The 20553-nt window shown below is 41.0% G+C and overlaps 1 protein-coding gene across 7 annotated transcripts in view; it reads right to left on the bottom strand.

The window, feature by feature from the left end:
• Positions 1-20553, bottom strand: part of CELSR1 (cadherin EGF LAG seven-pass G-type receptor 1) — a 161566-nt gene that overhangs the window by 21147 nt on the left and 119866 nt on the right. For 6 of the 7 annotated variants that reach the window (XR_013774130.1, XM_079304738.1, XM_079304733.1 and 3 more), the window contains exons 9-24: positions 19691-19857; positions 19050-19235; positions 18610-18723; positions 18112-18286; positions 17308-17449; positions 15466-15586; positions 14192-14375; positions 13209-13310; positions 11351-11445; positions 10836-11045; positions 8061-8244; positions 5233-5376; positions 3873-4074; positions 3411-3578; positions 912-1038; positions 285-485 (exon numbers count right to left, since the gene is read on the bottom strand). Coding sequence is in view for 6 of the 7 variants with exons in the window: in XM_079304738.1 (XP_079160864.1) it covers positions 285-485; positions 912-1038; positions 3411-3578; positions 3873-4074; positions 5233-5376; positions 8061-8244; positions 10836-11045; positions 11351-11445; positions 13209-13310; positions 14192-14375; positions 15466-15586; positions 17308-17449; positions 18112-18286; positions 18610-18723; positions 19050-19235; positions 19691-19857 (2522 nt within the window). In the remaining variant the exon portion in view is untranslated. The remainder of the gene's footprint in view (positions 1-284; positions 486-911; positions 1039-3410; positions 3579-3872; positions 4075-5232; positions 5377-8060; positions 8245-10835; positions 11046-11350; positions 11446-13208; positions 13311-14191; positions 14376-15465; positions 15587-17307; positions 17450-18111; positions 18287-18609; positions 18724-19049; positions 19236-19690; positions 19858-20553) is intronic. The other variant, XM_079304734.1, reaches the window with a different exon arrangement.

The following is a 20553-nucleotide window of genomic DNA, read 5'->3' as shown; positions in this document are numbered from 1 at the left end:
AAATCAATATGCAAGGTTCAGTTCCTGGGATAAACCTTCAACAGGGCTGCTGCCATATATTCTCTGAAAATAAGATATAGTCCTATTGCCTGCCATTGCTATTAATGATATAGACCACACATTAATATAATAAAAATCTGATGTTTTTCAAGTAAGTTTTAGAAGCCAAAAAGAAGCCAAAAGAGGAGAAAGTGAAACAGATGGGAAAAGGTAAAAGCTGCAACATGAACCCCCTGATTTAAACTTGAGAACAACTCTAGCAATGAACACAGAGTAAGTCTTACCGGGTTTTCAGTCTGGTTGATTCCAATAAGAAAGACAAGCTCAGAAAAGAACAGGGCAGCCACCAGGTTTTTGTGGATACTGTGCAAGTTGGAACGTAGTGTGCGGATCAGGACCAGCAAAATGAAGGTGATCAGCAAAGCCGCCAGCGAGATGGACACCGTTGTGTAAGTGACAATCTTCAGAGGGAGCACCTCCCCATTCTGCAGAAACACAGATTGACAGGATCTCTTGGGGCTTTCCCCTGCTTTTCCTCCAATTAAATCTACTACTCAGAATGCCAGTGTTTTCATTACTGCTGAGCCAATATAGAGATTTACTTAGGGACCAACAGGAGGGGGTGATGCCGCCTCTTTAGTTGCAAAACATGTTCAATTGTGAGTGTGCTGCATGAGCTGTGTGGGAGCTGCATGAGCAGCACCCAGAGGATACACCAACCAGGTAAAAAGCTGTTTAAAAACCATTGGGTTCATGAAACCCAATGGCAGGTGCTGTCAGGCATGGGCAACACACTCCTGACACTGGGATTGATCTGCTCACAATGCCCTGAGTCACACACAAAGCTCAGGCTCTGAGTAAAGCCCTTGAAAACCAAAGTCTCCAAAAATCATGAGTCTGCCATCACCCACCTCTCGTTTAGAAATGTCCATCAGGACAGCAAAGCTGGTTATATGGTTGCATTGGCAAGCGATGTGGCTCTGGTTTCTGGAAAACAGCTCACACCCTCTGGAGCTCCAAGCACCTGTCCCACCAATCCTGTGGGGAAAAAAGGCATTTCTGAGTGCCATCCTCTGATCTCCACTCACATTCCATTGCCCTCTTTGGCAGCTTGTGCTGCACAGCCAGAGAGGACTGCAAGTACCAGGACAAAATTATTTATAGCTGTCACCTGCCTGAAAGAGTATCAGCAAATTAAAAAGGCCTTCAGTTGAAGTAGTTTCTGATAAGACAACTAGCTTTGATGCCCAGATTTTGTGGGTTTGTAACAGTCTGCTTTGAGTTGAAAAAAATAAAAAATTTAAAAATTTGCTATTGGGTCAGTGACCGCACTGGGTCAGTGACCCCCAATATGGGAAAGTGATTGCACTGAACAAAATGTCTGTTACCAAGGTAAATAATAGCAGAAACACAGAGGGACAAATGTTTGAGTCATGTGAAATATGTTTCAGCAAAAATATGATATCATTATAGAGTTCCTCTGAAAAGTACACAAGAAAAGGTTAAAACCTTCTCTAATAAATAATATTTCATAACAGAAGATCCCTTATATTAACAATGGGGAGGAACTGCTGCCTTAAAATTCTTCCCTGTGCAGTTATGGTTAACTCCAGTGACTTCAGAAATTATTTTGTATCAATATTAATTATTCTGTTCTGAAGTTAATGAGTAATAAAAATAGTCTTGCAGTTACTGAAAGATTTTTCAATTACATATGACAAGACCATTTTTTCATTCAACAATAAAATACTTGTTAAATTTTAATATCACTTTCTCTCAAAAAGTACTCTCTTTCTAAAAGCCCTTTCATTACATGCCACGTAAAAGCTGCTTTTCAATTGTGGCTGTAGGAAGATGTAACACAGATAACAATGCCAATGAAGTTGCCAGCAAATAGCTAACAGATGAATCACTTTAGAGCTAATGAGTTATTCAAGCTCATACAATGTTTAAAAATTTATGAAAAAGGTCTTGCCATCCCCTCACAATCAGTAGACTGACAGAGTGCATACAAGCAAAAACACTACTTCACATGAGGGCAAATGGAAGAGTTTACTAATGTGAACATAAGAGATTTCTGTTGCATCTTCGATTCTTTAAACGACATAATCTCCTGAAGCCTTTAATTAGGAGGCACACATTCCCTAGGTTAGTTTGCTGTTTTATTTCCAGCACAGGATATTGCCTTTTAATGGATTTTCCCATAGGTTTATTAGAGTTTTTGGGTTGTTAGGAAACAAGTAACAGCCCTTTTTCCTGGGCAGACCATGTCCTCCTCTCTGTGTACTTGGGTTTGTAGCTGGAAATTGCAATGTATATGTAATAGTTATGATATTGTGAAAGCATAATATAAATGTGGTTACCTCTCAAAACATTTTCTTTTGTTTTATTGACACTCTTGAAATATCTCCAACAGGACTGTGCTGCTTCCACAATGCCATAAAACCAATGAAAATCAGCATATACACTTCCAGCTTATGTAATTTTTCTCATTTTCAAGAAAAATATGTCTTTATCTTGAACTTTACTGAATACAAAATACCTAAATTAATAATTTTCAGAACATTTCATCTTTTTCCTAACACTTCCCTCCTAGAGAGTCAAATACTCTCTCCTTATATTCTGCTTCTGTATTACAATTGCTTTCTAGAAACTGAAAAGGTCTCATGCCCAAAGAAGGTATTTCCTCTCCCTCCATTTTTCACTAAAACAAATGAAAGCAAATCTACAATAGTTGATGAAATGAAAGTTAAGTTTCTTATCAGTGCAAGTGCCTTTGCATTGAATTTTGATTTAAAAATTTGTGAGTCAGAAACTCATAATCTTTACTCCTAATTTCATCTGCAAAACCTCAGTCCTCATTTCTATCAAAATGAAGATTTGGTTTTGTAATTTTTTGCACTGGCCCTGGCTGAGGAACCAAGGGGACATGCCTGCTTGCTATCTACTCTGTCCATAGTCACTGGAGTGTAACAGGAAGCCCCTGGAAGAGCTGAATCATCTCCTGAAAATCCTGACTTAAAGATCTCACACAAGCCATGAATTCAGTCTGATTCACTGGAATCTGACCATGCCTGTCAAGGCATACATCTATGGGCAAATAGCAAGAGCAAATACAAGGAAATTGTGAGATTTATTATTTCTGTGTGAAAACCCTGCAGAAAGACATGACAGCACTGTGTTTCTTAGAAACCACATAGCCAATCTTTTGTTTGAGGAGTTATGATAATTATTTTCATTTTTCTCACATGGATGGGAAATGACTACATGGCTCTATTCCACCAAAAATCAACTGTCAGTTGAAAGGACAGACCAAGAAAGGGTTTCCTCCAGAATTATCTTCCCAGACAGGCCTTTTCTGCTACTCAGACAGTTGTCACTCACAGCCCTAAATCAAGCAGGAAACATACGTGATGGAGTGGTTCCAGAAGACACAGACAGGCTTTGTTCTCTCCTCTGTTTCCAGCATGGCATACTCCACTATGATGGGCTTTTCCACCAGGTTGGGAGGCAACTCCCCATCACTGTGAATGGCTGTGCTCACTACAGGTGTGTTGATGATAGGGCGATTTGGCAATCTGCACAAGGAGAAAAACTGCACAGTGATCTACAAAATGCAAATAGGAGATTTCCAGTTGCTTCTGCTCAGAAAGTGAGGCAGGCCTTCCATACAGATGTGTTTCCAAAAACTGCTGGCACTTCTGGCACAGTTAGTCTTCCCCAGTGTGCCAGAGGAGCACATGAGACAGTGCTGTGGTGAGAACAGCAGCAGTGATGATATTTGGCTGGTATAAAAGCAGCTCTGTTGCCCCCATGCATTCAGAAAGTAGAAGAAGGGATCTGAACAATTCACAAACAGGTCTGAAGTTTACCTCAAGCTCCTTCTGTCAGGATCATAGTTCTCAGGCAGGAGGTGTCCCAGGGATCGGTATATAATGACCATGGCAACAGTATGATATGTCTCAATGTCTGGGTGTCGCTTCTTTCTCTTTGCAAAAGCACTCTCAGGGCTGAACACATTGTTGTTCAACTTGGAGGGTATTTTCTGATTTGAAGGTTTCATTGTAGGCACTGCTATGGAATTAATACAAACATTACATTCTTTGCACACAGCTTCAGAGCTACCATTTAAACTGATAATTTTGTTTTGCCAAGATACAGTAATATTAGAGTTGTTACAACTCCAGGCTTAGTGCACTCAGCATGCTCCTAATGTAATATTTGATATTTTTAATAACATTACAGCACAATTCATAGTTATATAACTGATAATCAAATAACCATTGAACAGTGAAAAGCCATTTAGTCTAGCTATAAAATAAGCAATTTCTAAGCTAAAAGATCCATAAGTACTCCATGTATAACTTAAGGAGAACATTATGCATGCTGTTAAATTGCTTGTACCTTTATATATGGCAAAACTAGTATTAACGAATACACCAACTACTCACATAAGATTTCACCCTGCTAATTGTGTTATTTAATGAGCTTCCAGTTTTGGGAGATTTTCTTAAAATTTCCATTCCCTTTTTTCTTACAGAAAAGATACAAATCATAGAAGCAGATACTCTGTTTCTAAGCAAAAAGTCATAAAGCTGTATTAGCTTATTATGTATTATTTTCAGAAGAGTTACTATTTCCCCATTCAGAAGACATTCAGCCATGGTACATGTATTAAACTTTGAGTTACCCTCTTTCCCCTTGCTCAAAAATTCTCGTGGTGCTTTGCAGCAACCTTGGGGTACTTCAGAGACATTGGGAAACAGGAACTTTCCATGTACTCTCCCTTATCACCCAGCTCAAGATTTTTTCATTACTGGCTAGCTCTGATAACACCTCTCTCTGCTCCCAGATTTGGATTCTCCATCTCTCACACCACTCCCTCCTTCTCTGCAGGGACTGAAGAAGGTGACTGTGGGGCTGGGGCAGCCATCCCATCCTATCCTGGTGGGAACAGAAGCAGAGCATTTCTCCTGTTTGACAGGGCTTTGAGGGACTGCAAGTGAGACCTGACAGACAGGTAGAGCCAGTCCCACAGCCCCCCATTCCTCCATCACTGCCAGCAGGCAAAATGCCTCAGAAAAATGCACAGCTGCTCCATCCCAAATAACGTTCACTTGTGCAGATGGCTGCCCTGCTCTCACCCTAGTACCACTCTGCTCCCTGAGGATCAATCACACTCCCTGGGAGCTGGCCAGAATTGCTCACCAAACAGCAGCAGAAGGGTTTTACCTTTCCTTTCTGAAGGTCTGAATAAAGTATCAGGGAACACAACAGATGACTCCAGATCTTTTGGGTAATCTTCTTTAATCTCATGAAATCTTGGTATTCTAGCTCCCGTGAAATTAGACTTGTCAAAGATGTCAACAGCAATAACTGGGTGGGGATAAAAGTTTCCCATCATCACAGTGAAACATTATTGAAAGGTTAAAATGACTGCACAATGCAAATATAAAAAATTTAAACCCTAAAATAGAAAGTAAAATTTAATTTTTCCGTTAACACTTTATATGATAACTAAAAGTTTATGTGTCAGCATTATGTTACATTTATCAAAATATACATTCATTGTTCAGTGGAAAGGAAATCACATGGCAGTATCTCATACTATGAAAACATACTGCAAATACTGGAAATAAAGAATCATAAAATTGTTTAGGTTGCAAAAGATCTCCAAGATGAAGTTGAACTGTTAAGTCAGCACCTCCAAACCCAGCACTAAACCATGACCCCAAGGGCCACATCTACCTGTCTTGAATACCTCCAGGGATGGTGACTTCCCTGGGCAACCCGTTTCAATGTCTGAGAATTGTTTCAGTGAAGAAATTTTTCACCAGTGATCTGGAGGTAGATCACTTCACTGGTGCTTCTCCAGCAGCAGCTGACTGTGGTTTCACAGAGGCTTTTCCCTGGCTGCTGTTCAGTGAATGCTCCTGCTTCAGAGTTTCTCCATGTGCTGATGGCTTGCTCCAGTGTGTGTAGCATGTTCCAATTTTAGACTTGCTTTTTAATAGGAAGACTAAATCTACTGCTTCAAAAACATAGTTCTACATCTGCTGGATTGTGAAGTCAGCTGACCAAAGAAAATAACATGCATTTTATCTGGAACTATTCCTTAGTCCTCCACTGGCAGTTCCTCCCCAATTTACCTCATCATCTCTGCGAGTTTAACTGCCCAAATACTTAAAAGTAGTTGAGTTGGCTTTAACTTTCTCATTTAAGACAAGTTACTGAGTGCCAATTTACATGTCCTGGGGGTAACCCTACACCAAAAGGTGTGATCCTCTGCAAATTTCTGTATGAAGAAATATCCAGTTAAGACCTTTCCTAGTTTCTAACAAACTCCCAGATGAGCCATTAGGAAACTACATTAACACCATGTTCACCTGGAAAAACTGCTCAAAAGAAAACAGACCTCTTTCAGGCCACAGTTGCCTCATCCCTTTCAAGCTTACACCTCCTTACACAAGAAGAACTAGTTGAAAAAAAGTCATAATTTACAACCTGCAAGAAATTTTGGGGTTTGTTTTCATCTCAGTTCAGTTGGGTTAAAATCCTGAGCACACTTTTTTACTGAGAATGAAGATAAAAATATTTTGATTCTCATAGTCCTGAATGATAAGGAAGTATTTCTGCTTTGGTTTATTAAACAATAATCAAAGTGTTTCAGTTTGGCTCAGTTCAACAATAATCTATGCCCTGGTGATGCAGGATGCTACAGCCTTTGTAACTTGACTGCCTCACGCCTTTGATTTTCTGCACCTGTGATTGTGGACAAAGCATTAATGGGAAAAGGTTTGTAGCCAATTCATATTATAACAGCAGGTATAGTTGGGAAAATAAGACAAACTTTTGTCTTCATATCTGAAATAAAATCAACAACTTGAAAAGCTAAACACAGTTTCAGCTGATATAGTTTACAGCACGTCTGAAAGAAAAACCAAATAGCAATGCTGTTTGTTTCTGAAGGTCAGCCAGCCCCATCTCCCCTCCCACTCAGAGCAGGACTATCACCAACACCCCCTCAGCTCAGACTGTTGGTAGCTGGGAAGAAAATGAAATAGAGAGGGCAGGGGAGAGAATGGGGAAACAAGCTAACCAGGCTGTGGTTGCTGTGCTTCACCTGCATATGCACTGCAGGGATGTTTATGAAATACATCACAGCCAAAGTGCAGGAGCTGCTATTTGTTTGTCAGAGGAGAAATTTCCTGTGACAGGTGGGGAAGGTGTCTTGGGATGCCTGATGTTTCCTTCTCAGTTTAGACTCATTCTGGATATTTTGGATACCATGGATTTTGCTCTGATTATGGGTTTTTCAAGACTGGGGTGGTACTTGAAGGATTGGTGATTCTGTGAAAAAACCTTTCAGCAAGAATCTTCACAGATGATGACTTTCTGGATAGGTTCCAGGTTAGGAAAGCATGTGAAAATCAGAGGTGTAATCACAGAATCATCTAGGTTGGAAAATACTTTTGATAAGATCATAATCATTTGATAATAAGATCATTGAGTCCAATCTTTGACAGATCATTACCCTGTCAACTAGACCACAGCAATAAATGCCACATGCAGTTGTTTCTTGCCCATCTCCAGGGCTGGGAATTCAACCACCTCCGTGGGCAGTTCATACCTATGCAAATAAGATTAATAATGTGCAATCAAATTAATAGTAGGGTTACTTTTTTTTTGTACTGCAGCAATTCTTCAGGTGGCATTGGTGTGTTTCCTCCAAAAATGAGATCTACTACATTCAACTATATTACTTGGTCTCAAAAGCAATTACCTTTTTTTATAAACTTTATAAACTTTTATAAACTTTTTTATCTCATTACCTTTATTTATAAACTTAGTTCTTCCTACTATCTCTACATTGCTCTGACTGCAACAAAAAGCCACGTGGAGCAGTGGCATGGTCCAGAAAGATATGGATCAAGGCTCAATGGATTTGAAACTAATGCAATGACTTTTCTCAGTGGGTACTGAGAAACAAATAGCTCGCATCTCTATACAGCACATTTTTAAGACTCAAAAAAATGTCAGTTTTCAACACAGATACTCACTCATGTTAGTGGCAACAATGACAAAAGGTCTCATGTAGGTTTTTTTCATGTTCTGGGCCACATTGTTGAAATATTCCTCATAGTGCCTGAGCAGGTGAGCGGTGCCACCCTCTGTTCTCTGGATTTGCTCCCAGTGCTCCTTGTTGCCAGGGTCCAGTAAAGCACTACCCACTTTGATAATATTCTGAGAAATAAAGTACAAGCCTAAATTATTAAGCAAATGCAGAGCTGGGTTTCAAGTGAGAAGTACTGAAAATGATTGACCTGAGTACCTCAGGTGAGTGTATAATGAAATATTTAATGCAGGCATGTTCTATGCAGCCATATAAAAATATGCACACCAGTTACTCATCCAGAGGTTTTTTGGTCATGTAAAGCTAATCCCTCCAAACTTTTTATGAGCAAACTAAGGCAAAACTGGAGGCTGTAAGAGAACTGCCTACTTTCTTCCCCCTAATGGCAGGAAATAGAGCAAGAAAATGCAGGAGGAAAACCTATCCATGTTTTCTTTGTTCCTGAGATATCAGACACATGAAAAGCACAGCTCTTAGCAGGTACACTGAAGAACTCCAGAGAAATCAAAAGAATGCTTTTTTGTTGAAAAACAAAATAAAGCCATGGATAGAAATACCACTTTCTCTTTAATTTTTTCTTTTACTTCATTTCCTAGATAACAAAGACAACTTGTAGGGTGAAAAATGATAAGAGTTAGCATTAACTTGCATAGACAAACTTGAAAGTACATAAGGAAACTTAAATCATGTTATTGTCTCCCCATTTTTATGTTGCTTACAAACGCTATTAAAAAGGCATTTCTTTCTGAGACCCTGACTCTTCTGCCCTTCCTTAGAAAAATATGCAAAGGGACCCTCAGGCTGAATGGAAGGGGATTGACCCCAAAAGAGAGTGCTAAATGGCTTAAATGAGAAAGATGCTAGGAAGTTTTTATTCTTGGTGTACATATGTTGTTGTAACAAAACCTGATTCATAAGTAAGGTAAAATTGGCATAAATGGTGGTAGGAATTAATCACCATGAGCTTTAAAATAGCCAAGAAAAATATTTAGGGTTCATTTAGAAGGAGCTATGTGTATCCTGTCTGTATTGTTTGAGGCTGCAAGAACATATCTGAGCTAAGAGACTTTCAATATGACCATCTTTACCTAGGGTGAGAAGCACAACATAGCTCCCAGGAATGCAGGAGACACATGCTGTACTTGGTACCAGGCCTCCTCCATGTTTGTGAACATCATTTATGATATTTTATATCTATTTTTCAGGCTTCTATGTGGGACTATAAAAAATAAATTCCTTTTCCCCTTGTGCTTCCTCAGCCGAGGATGTTACCTCCTTTTATTCATGAGCTGTACTCATTAGTTTTCAAGTTCTTGACCTATCCTAAAATATTTAGGGAGTTCTTGGAAACATCATCTGTATGAACTTCAGTGCCAAGTGCAGAGAACAATAAATTAAAACATGTTTCCAAATTTTTTTAAATAATTGTTCATATTTCTACTTAACAAAACATGATAGAAATGAAGTTCCTTTTCAGGAACAGCCTGCTTCACAGCCCACAAGAAAGAAAACAACTGAATCTCTTAAAATCTAAACGTGCATCTAAAAACATAAAATGTTTCAGAAGGTCTCTACTCTCTGCTGACTATACAGCCCAAGATGCTAAAGAATTTTCTCAGCCTTTCTATCTCAGCATTTCTTCCTGCTCTTAACTCTCCAGTGACATCCTCTCCTGGTGCACCTTGGCTTTGCTCAGGCTCTCCAATTTCATCCCAAAGCCTGCCTGACCTATGGTCCTCCCAAAGTACTGTGAGCAGTGACGTGGCTGTAGCACACTTTCTAAGGGAGCCAGCAGTGGCCAGCATGGGCCAGACCTGGCCCATGGAGGGTCATTCATTCCCCATGCTGGTGCCCAAGCTCTGGGCTCTCCCAGCATAGATTCAAACAGATGTTTTAGCTTGGACTCTGTTGTGCCATGGTCAGGATCTTGGAAATAGTATAGGCAAGAGTGGAGAACAGTACACACGGATTGAGGAAAGCTCTACCAGCCTGACATGGGTCATCCTGCCTTCACATTACCAGACCACAGAAAACTCCCAACTACCTTCAAATTTCACATTTTTCCATCACAACTACGTATTTCACCAGACAGGGAGAGTGCTACAGCTTGTTGTCTAGCCCTGGTCAGGTCTTTGGTAGTAACTGGGTCTTTCATGAATGCTCTGAGTAGCAGAAGCTCTCTGGCACACATTTTAGTATATGCTTTAAAACAGAAATATGCTATGGAATGTCTTTCAGTGTACCAATGCATGACTCAAGTGTTCTTAAACTGAATTAGAGGAAACCTTCAGAGGCAGTAACTGGCTTGGACTTAGTTCACTGCACATTTAAATGAGTATTATCATATTAGGCATGTTTTACAAAAAAATAAATATAGTACACAAAACTATTTCAGCCAGAAAAAACATATTAACTTAATGATTTCTTTCATATAGGGAATATTGCTCTTGGCTGTTACTACGATGGTATTTTTCAGAAAACACACTCTATTATATTTGTATTACACATACATATGTGTGCATAGACACATGCATAACCAGCTTCCCATTCTAATCTGAGAAGAAAGGCTTATTTGTGGAACAGATTAGGCATTACACAATATTCACTTCACCTTGGTCAAAGACAAATTTAATTACCCACTGCCACCTAATTTTTAAGGGAAACTGTAAGGGCTCAGCACAGTATACAGTATTTCTCTTACCTCATTGAATTCCACATCCCTTGTGGCTGCCAAGTCAAACCCTTGCTGCTGGCTCTCATACTGGAGGACCTGGATCATTATCTGGTAAGCTGTCCTCACATCATTGCCATACAAGCTTTGTGTATATTTGGTGGCATTGTGCAGGGCTCTCACGATCCGTATGGTTTTGTCTCCATCCAGCTTGGTCTCATTGTGGTGTAACTTCTCATTCTGAATCAGATAAAAAGGAAGAAACAATCCTTTCTTTGTTTTCATTCTAGTTACAAAGACAGTCACAATTTAGGGATTTTTGGCACAAAGGAATTGTTTGGTCAAAATTTTGTTTGTCTTGAGAAAGGCTTGGCAACAAAACTCAATGGCAAATGTAACTGAGAGCCAGAGAAGCACCAGAGTCCTGATGGAAAATGAGGGTGTTCAATGATGAAGTCAAAAGATCGAATGCAGGGATGTCAGACTGGAGTCCAAACTGATCATTATTTACACAATAAATGGAAAACTGAAAACACCCAGCCTACCATGATTTTTAGATCCACAAAAGTGTTGGTGGTGCAGTTGAAAAGCTCAGGAGGCAGCCAGCCCTTCTCAATATTACAATGGCGAACAGCATTTCCTGAAGGGAAAAAAGCATTACTGGCAAACAATGTTCTGAACTGTGCAGGGCAAATATTCATAGATTTCAACTATCCTAGACTTTCAGATTTCCTACATTTTCAAGTTGCTCAAAGCTACACATGTATTTCAGTTTTCAAACAGGGGGTTCCTGTGAGAGAAAAGTTAGAATACTAATCTTCAGGAATCATTTTCCTCAGGCTTTGGAGAAAAGTCAGGCAAACTCCAAGCTCTGCCCAACTGCTCTCAGCCTCACTGTCTGTTCTCAAATTAATTCATTCATTTCTTTATACCAAAAAGAGAAAGACTCTGCACTTCCTAAGTATTCCTGAAAACCAACCCCAGCTGAGATTTCTGTACTGGACAAATGTATTCACATCAACACGTGCCCACACATCTGCATGCTGCATGTGCTAAACACTTCAGCCAACATGCAAAATTGCCTTTCTGCCACTTTTAAACTGACTGATAGCAGCCTACTGTTTAATTTAGCCTATTATATTTTGTACTATTTGTCAAATAATTTAAAAATGTAATTCTTGGCTGAGGATCTTTCACCACGAATTGCAAATAATCAAATTCAAGATTTACATTTGTGCTAGTTAATTTGCACATAACATACTGCATGTGTCTAAGCCATTTAATTACCAATGTCTAAATAAGAACTATAATTTATTTTACTATATCTAATTATATTATTTCTCTTTCATTATTAGGTGAATACAATTAAGCCTCAGCTTCTTATTATAAAGCTTACTTTTTGAATGATCTGTAAAATTAGAAAATACTTAGAAAGTGCAATTACTATAAGCAACATTGCCTGCTAGTCTATTTCCTAGAAGAGACACAACCACAAGAACAGTGCAGAAAACTCATTTTAATTCAACTTTCTACTGTTTAATCATGAAAATGTTCTTCACCTAAAAGAAAAAAAAAATCTGTCTCCTAAAATTTTTAGAATAGGAGCTCGATTGACAACAAATCCTCTGCACAACTATAAGCAGTGGTGTCCCCCTAGAAATATTTGGAGCAGTCACATAACTATTTATAACTCCCTGAGCCTAAGGAGCATTCAGAGCAGAGAGTTACCAGGTCCAGAACCAAGACAGAGTTTTCATTTCCCATAGAACAGACTTTGGAAAAGATTGGGAACTCTATTTTCAAAAATCTGATACATGTTTTCAGAGCCATATATGAAAAAGTAGATTGTCATTTGCTTGTTGTACAAAACAGCACAGTTCATCTGCTTTATAGAAAGTGTTTTTCAGCTGTTTCACTTATGGAAAAGATATTGTGTGGAAAAATGAGAGTTTTGTTGCAACTCTTAGCTTTAGTAGGCTGCAATCTGAGTAAAGTAGTCATCAGGAATATAATTTTCCTACTTTTATCGTATCCCAGATGAACTGTACAGCTAAAGAACACTTATAAGTCACTAGAAATTAAAAGTTAGATGTGTAAGAATTGCTTGATAAATAGAAAATAAAAACCAGAAATTTGGACTCTGCTTTTTTTTGGAAATAGAGAATTTTTGTGCTTTATACATGTTTATCTGCTGCACTGTTGTATTTATTTATTGCTAGTATTCCAGATGTATTTGAACAGCTCTTTGATTTCAGCTAGCTATACTTCTCTGCTCATGATATGCATAAGCTATGCTGAAGTCTCCAGACCCAGTGAATTAATGCTATTCCCTATGTACACATTTTTTCTTTTTTGAAAGAGGCATGCAGATAAAGTAGGTAATTATTTACCATGGGAACTTACCCACTGAGCCTTTAGGACAAGGCACAGCAGCTGGCTGGCCAAACTTGGTCTGTGGCCACCAAATACCAGCCTCGAAAGCTTTGGGACAGCCATTATAAATTACTGAAAGCAGAAACAGAAATGATGCAATTTTTCTGACGAGATAAAAATCACAACAGTGAGACATTTCAACCTGTCTGAAGGACCTTCCTGTTATTCCAAAGCCCTGTCAGGATACCTGTCCTCTGCAGTGCTTCCCAAGCTTAACCCATCAGCTGCTCCTTATCCAGCAGATTGGACAGACAGGTATAGGCAGAGGAGAGTTCAGGATGATTATGGGGCTCTGGATTTTGGCTGTGCCTATCTCTGCATGCTCCTTTATTGTGGGAAAATGTTTCTCCTTCATTTCACCCACACACACTGCTGAGATGGCTGCTGCAGCAGCTTTGTGCTGATCACAGGAGGACGGTGGGTGGGTGGGTGAGAGGAAAGGCAGGATGGGCAAGATGGGGAAGAAAGGCAGAGTGCACGAGGTGCACGGCACAGCCTCTGTGGGCAAAAGCTGTGGGGGCTCTCACCTGCCTCTCCAGCTGCAGCTCAGCAATACAACACTGCACTGGCAGATGAGCTCAGGTTTAAAGAAAAGCTGCTGTTAGTCTTTTGCCCCCCCCACTCCACCTCAGCTTGCTGTATTTCCATTTGAGAAAAATTGAAGAGATAAGAGCTTTTTTTCCATTTCCTCCACCCCCGTGAGCTACACTGGCACATACCTAGGAGGAGGAGTGAATGTTCAGGTGCTGCTGCCCCCAGTGTCCCCACTGCTGGAGCCACACTGCTGGATTCACAGGCCACAGGACACCACAGTGTCCCCTGTACCTGCTGCCAGGCCTCAGCATCCCCTGTACCTGCTGCCAGGGCTCAGTGTCTCCTGCCAGTGCTCAGTGTCCCCAGTGTCCCCAGCCAGGCCCCCGTGTCCCCAGTGTCCCCAGCCAGGCCCCGCTGACCTTCACAGCCCCTGAGGGTGACCTCTGCGAAGGGGTTGTCGCAGCGGTTGCACTGGCGCCCGATGACGCCGGGCTTGCAGGGACACTGCCCCGTCTCCATGTCGCAGGCGCGCGTGTGGGAGCCGGACGGGAAGCAGTCGCAGGGGTAGCAGGTGTCACTGCTCTGGGGCCTGTAGTAATTGGCCTGGAAAACCAAAACGATAGACAAGAGGTATGTGACTTCCAAACTGCTTACATTTCTGAAACCTGCTCTAGCAGCATGTACATCATAAAAGGGCTAACTCTGCAGAGCACAGGTAAAAATTACATTACTCTTATCAGGGTTTGTGTTGCCATTTGCACTGGAGCCACAGGGCCCACACCACTCCTCAGGCACTTGTTACACGAGCCCACCAAATGTATTCTTGGAGGATTTAGAGTTTTCTCAGCTTTGCAATTCCACAATGTGTGGCATGAATGAGCCACTAAGGAAAGTTCCTGCACGGTGCATTTGTGTTTCACGTAGAAGGTGCAGAGCACGCAATGATCCCATATTCAAATTGCCTCTGTGCATGCTTTTGATCTGAGGCACTGGGATTGCACAAGAGCACCCCACTGACTCCATTTAATGCAACAGTTGCTGTGTGTCCTGCTGGCATTTTGGAAAGGAGCAGGGGGCCAGATTCACAGCGCCAGTCTGCACAAGCCCAGCTCCTCTGATGTCATTCAAGCCAGCTGTAAAACCTATTGTGAGAAGTCCTTTGTAAAACCTTCATGATGAGGTGCCTCCCCTCCCACGTCCCCCATCTGTCCCTGCCTGTCCATGGAAAACTCATCAGAGATGGCAGTGAGGAAAGCATTCATCCCTCCAGCTCTGTCCAGCTGCCAGGCCCTTTGCTGGCCACAGCCCAGGGGAGAGCTTCACCCAGCTGGCCGAGCTGTTTCATGGCTATTACTCACTTGTGATACACAAAACCCCACTGACACTCCTCTGCACCCCGGCCTGATCTCCCCTGATAAACCAGGCTGCACTTCAGAGATCAGAGCCAGGCTTTCATCCTCTTGTTCAGTTTTCCAAACACAAATAAGATAAGAGCTGTACAGTATGATTTGGAGAAGGGTGGTGCCAGCAAAATGTCTAGGTAATGATTAACTCCACTATGCACATACATATATATGTGATACAAAGCACAACTGTGTGTATTTTGTCTCAGATACTCACTTGTAATTCTTAGTAGTACAGTTACTTTTTAAACTAAAGAAATTTTGACTTAAGACTGGTTTCTTTTGCTTACCTTGCAGTGGCATTCTCCATTGGTCTTATTGCAATCAGAATCAAACCCTTTACTAGTCTCACAATTACATGGGCCACAGATGGGGTTTCCCCACCAACCTCTGGGACAAGGTAGGTCAATCCTATTTAAAAAAAAATCAAATTGAAAGAAAGTTATTTTAAGTTCCCTCTTAAGAAGTGTGAAAAAAAGGCTTTGGGCCTAATCTGCACTCAACTGCATCAGTTTACAGACAGTAATGTATCTCAAAAACAATCAATACATATATAAATATATATATGATATACATATATTTATATATATATTTATACATACATATATATAAATATATAAATATACACTATAATATGGGAAATTTTAGAATATCAGTGCTATGAAACCCTAGTGGGAATGTTTCTCTAAGTATTTTCAAGTGCAGTTGGCTCTGAGTCTATACCCTGGTTACCACAAACTGCCTTGGGTACAGCTCGCCCATACTTTATATCCCACTCCCCATCCCTGTCCAGCCCACAGGGACACCTGCTCAAGTGCAAAGCTGTTTGCAAGCACATCCTATAAAGAAAAGCCACTTCTTTCAGCCAACATTCTTGGATGGTTCACTACAAGGTCTGAAAGGCCTTGGTCTGCCATAGGAGAGATAGAGGACACGTGGTTGGGAACATTGAAGAGGGGAGGGTGGCAGCTTTGATCTGGATTATGGATCAAAGACTGTGATTCAGACTGAGTGCAGCAGCACTGGAAGCTAAGCAGCAAGCCAAAGGCCACCCCTGCTGAAGGAAACTCCCATTTTCACTGATAACTATTTCTTCTGGGTGAGCCTCTGAGCAGGTTATCTCACAGATGCCCAATACTGGTTCTGGCAAGGAGACCTCTGATTCTCTGACAGCTGTGAGTCTTTGTCAAGCAGTAGCCTGAAGCATAATGGCTCTGAGACCTGGATCATAGTAATACACAAGGTATCCCCTCCCTGCTGCTCATATAGGAAAGAAAATCTATTTGCATCTGTTTTGAAGACTACCAATTTTATTTATGGTAATTGCTAGGTTTGTATTTCTATGCTTTAGTATATGAAAACCACAGTGTTGCACTTGACATGATGTCAACAGATAATGACAAGGGACAATGTCTCTGTGTCGCTAATCCAGAGGAATGAAAGACAAATCTGGCAACAGCACGGCCAACATTTGCAAGCCCACACAACAAAAGGCAGAGGAAGAAGCTTGCAGTTTTCAAAGGGAAGGAAACATCACATGAGCCATTCCTAAATGGGCAGACAAATGCACTTCATTTGCACATCATGAATGGCCCATATTACAGTAAATCAAAGTGCCGCCTCTGGGATAGGGCTGGCTGCTGAATGCTTGTCTGAGACCAGGAAGCTGCTGACGAGGGAATCAGCACGTTTCTCCCACAAAGTAACAGACACAGGCCCCCAGACTGTCCAGAAGAGATGGCTTTTTGCCAGCCCAGGGACTGGACCTAAACTGCAAAAGGATTTTATCTGGCTATAGGCCACCAAACTGGTGCATTGCTTTGTGTGCTGGGGAAGCTGGAGGAGACATGCAGAGCATCTCCACAAAGTACAGTGAGATGCAGTGCTGTGTAATATAGCAGAAATTGTTGAGGCCCTGAGCAGCTGATGAAGAAAAGTGGTTCCTGAGTAACACAGAAGATTGTCTAGTTTCTGGGGAGAGCTCAGGAATGCCAAATGGCAACGGAGCCTAAAACACGACTCAAATTGTAACAGGGAGTTTATTGGAGCAGAACAGAAGTGGGAGGACTGTTGCCTTAGATGAAGAGCTACCTGGAAGGATCAAGAAGCCAAGAACAAAACAATTCTCTTACTTGCTTTCGCAGTACTGTCCATAGTAGCTTTGTCCACATTCACAGGTGTAGCCATGGGATGAGCTGGGTTTGTGCACGCATGTGGAGACATGCTCACATGGGTTCAAGTTACATACATCAACACAGTCTCTCCCAAAGTACCCTGGGGAGACAAGGTAAGAAAATTACAGCAACCATTGTAATTTATGATTTGCATGTCTCCAAAAGACTGCCTGTCTTAAGCTTTAGACTAATAACACATCTTCAATAATCAGTAAATTCCCCCTGAGATACTGTCAGAAATGAAGCACTTTTTCCCTCTCAGACAAAATTGTAATAAGCCATTCTTTTTGACAGTCTGTTACCATGCTTGAGGCACCCTTGTGCCTTTGGTTCCCAGTTTAATATTCGGGGCATGTGCTACAAATAGTTTTGTATTCTCCTGCTGCATGTATGGGAGGTGACTGTGCTGGGTGCTGACAGCATGTGTTGGTTACATGCTCCAAAACAGAGAAAACATTCAAAGTATCTTGATTAGGATGCAGAGTGAGAGACTGAAATTCAGCAGCAGAAAAGGCTGAGAAAGAAAAAAAAAACATAAAAAGAAAAGGGGAGGTGCACAGGAGTCCCTTGGACCAGAAACTGTCTTTATGTTTGGTGGATACATTGCCTGGATTCTTAGCCCAGGACTGCAGCTTCCAGTAAGAGTGAGAAAGGTAATACTGATAGGAAGAGGAAGAATCAGAAGATGAACACTGCTGCTGTGCTGCTTCTGATGAGTGCACGAAGGTGAGATCAGCTCCAATATGAGTGGTCACAGGTTACCTGGGTCACAGACACAGGAGTAGCTGTCCCAGTCGTCACTGCAGTAGCTGTGCTGGGGACACGGGTTGGAATCACAAGGGTTATCCACTTCACAGCCCTCCTTTACATTAATCTTGATAGCCTGTTTCATGTTGAGAGTTGCTATGTTTGTAGATGTCTCTCCCATTCTTATTCCCTGGTGACAAAAGACAATTATTTTAAAATTAGAGTCTCCTTTCAGAGTACAGTATTATGTGTTTCACTATTTTCATCAATCAATGAGGCTACATTTTAAAGAAATCACCTGATGAGCCAAACCCAGATTTTTTTAAATGTTTTTCCCCTATGTGATCAGATTTGTACCTGGCAGAGTGGGTAGACTTTATATTTTGTTTCTTAGATAATTTTTATGGAGGAAACAGAAATGTTTGAGGGTGGATGAAAAAGAAACCTCCCACATTTTCACCTGGGTATTTTTTCAGAAGTTCAACATTTACTGCTACACTTTTCATTTCATACCTGCATACATCCATAAAATCCCTGCTGAACAGAGACTTGGTCTCCAGAGACACCTCCCACAATGATGCTTTTCATTTTCAATCCAGGTAGTTGATTTCCAATCTGCACAGAGCTCTGTGAGGAAAAGGACAGCTGATAAGAAGCACTATCATCCTCTGTGACACAGACAGCCTGCTTTCTGTAGTGATAGAGTCAAGCAGTAGCTGTCAGTAGATAACATAAAAAATACCAAAGCAGTGAGGAGCCAGACATTGGAATGTGTCTTTTTACAGGCTTCTTTGTAAGATATCATAAAGCTTAATAAATTAATATCATTAATTAGGCATAAATCACTGCAGAACGTGTCTCACAGCATAAGTACTTGTCCACATTGCTTCATCCTACTTGCTCCTAACAGCATTTCTGCAGTGCTCAGTGGCAAAGTTATGATGCTGCCTTACCTGGTACATCCCATAGTCCAAGGACATGACAGCAAGGTACTTGAGATCTTTACCATCTTTTGCACTCTTCAGCTCTATTAATAAATGATGCCATTCCCCATCACTGACGCGTGACTGGCTCATCTTCAAACTAGCGACCTGGCTCAGGCCACTGTACACTTCAAACTGCACATAGTTGTTCAATATCTGTTGGGAAAAAATTAAAAATCATGTGTTTTTTTGCTGCATATTTGCACTCAATGCAGAAGGAGGTGGAGAGCAAGGTAATAACATTTCCTAAGACAGCTCAAAAGGAAAAAAAGCCCAAAGAGTAAAGATGGGAATGCTTGCAAGAACTCCTTGTGTAACTTTGAACATTTAGATTCCAACTTCCCTTATGGGCAAAAAGCCCCCAAAGACATAGACTCATTTTTTACATCTATATAAATGCCCACTACTACCTCTGACTAGAAAAAAAATCTTGAATGAATATGTTTTTTATAATGATATTTTGATCATCAACTTTTTGATCTTCGTAAAAGGCTAAAGTAATGATATGACATGCATTTATTTAGGTGGATGAAGCTATGTAGTTGATCTGGCTATATCTACTGCTGGGGGAGTATTAATTCTTTTCTAACCAAAGGCAGCCACAGTTTTACCTGAATGTTGATCTTGGATGCAGCCCCAGCATTGGCTTGCATGAGCATGCCATTGACCTTCCGGGTTCTGAACATCAGCCCAATGTACCACGGCACAGAGATGGTAATGTCAAGGTCACTCCAAATGATAATGCTCTCACCACTGAAACGCTGAGGAGAAGCCATTGCTGTGAATCAAAATACAGAAGAAAACAATTTTTATCCTTCAGGATAAATATTAAGAGGAAAAATGATGCTATGTCACAGTGATGACACAAGGGAGCTAGTTCCTCTTCCACTGAGTTATATTCAATCTACCACGAATGAAGAGCTGGTCTAGGGGAGTTACTGTGAAGCAGTTAATAATACTGCAAATTCACAACCTACCCTGGTTGTGGGGTAGGCATCTTGTCTTGATGCCTGTACTCAAAAGCAGCACCTCCACACTGCTGTGGCATGACCCACGTGAGAGCTGTTCCTAGAAAGGCAAGCTCAGGATCTCTGCTGATACAGTTCTGCTGTTGAGTGGGTGGACAGAGCAGGAAGTATGAGGGCAACAGTTGCTGCAGATGTTTTCAACATAACCTTGATTACCTGCTTCTAATTAACAGATTAAACACAGGAAAGGCTGGGAGGCAACAGGAAATATGAATTAATTATGAATACTCCAGGGCCAGATTATTCAGCTGTCCCAGCTACACAGCCTTTTCACAGGGAGAAAGTTTGTGTGGAATTGCCTAAATCATCTGCTTTAAATATCCTGAGGTGACAGCTGGAAAATTGTCCCCCCTCTCTAACCTTACACAAGCACAGCTTCTACAGGGTGACACCAATGACAGCCTTCAGTAGAAAGCACTTTGCTGATGGATAATGTAAGAACACCC

Source organism: Erithacus rubecula (genome assembly GCF_903797595.1).
Source record: "Erithacus rubecula genome assembly, chromosome: 4".
NCBI classification, from domain to species: Eukaryota; Metazoa; Chordata; class Aves; order Passeriformes; family Muscicapidae; genus Erithacus; species Erithacus rubecula.
This window is presented reverse-complemented; position numbering and strand designations above follow the sequence as displayed.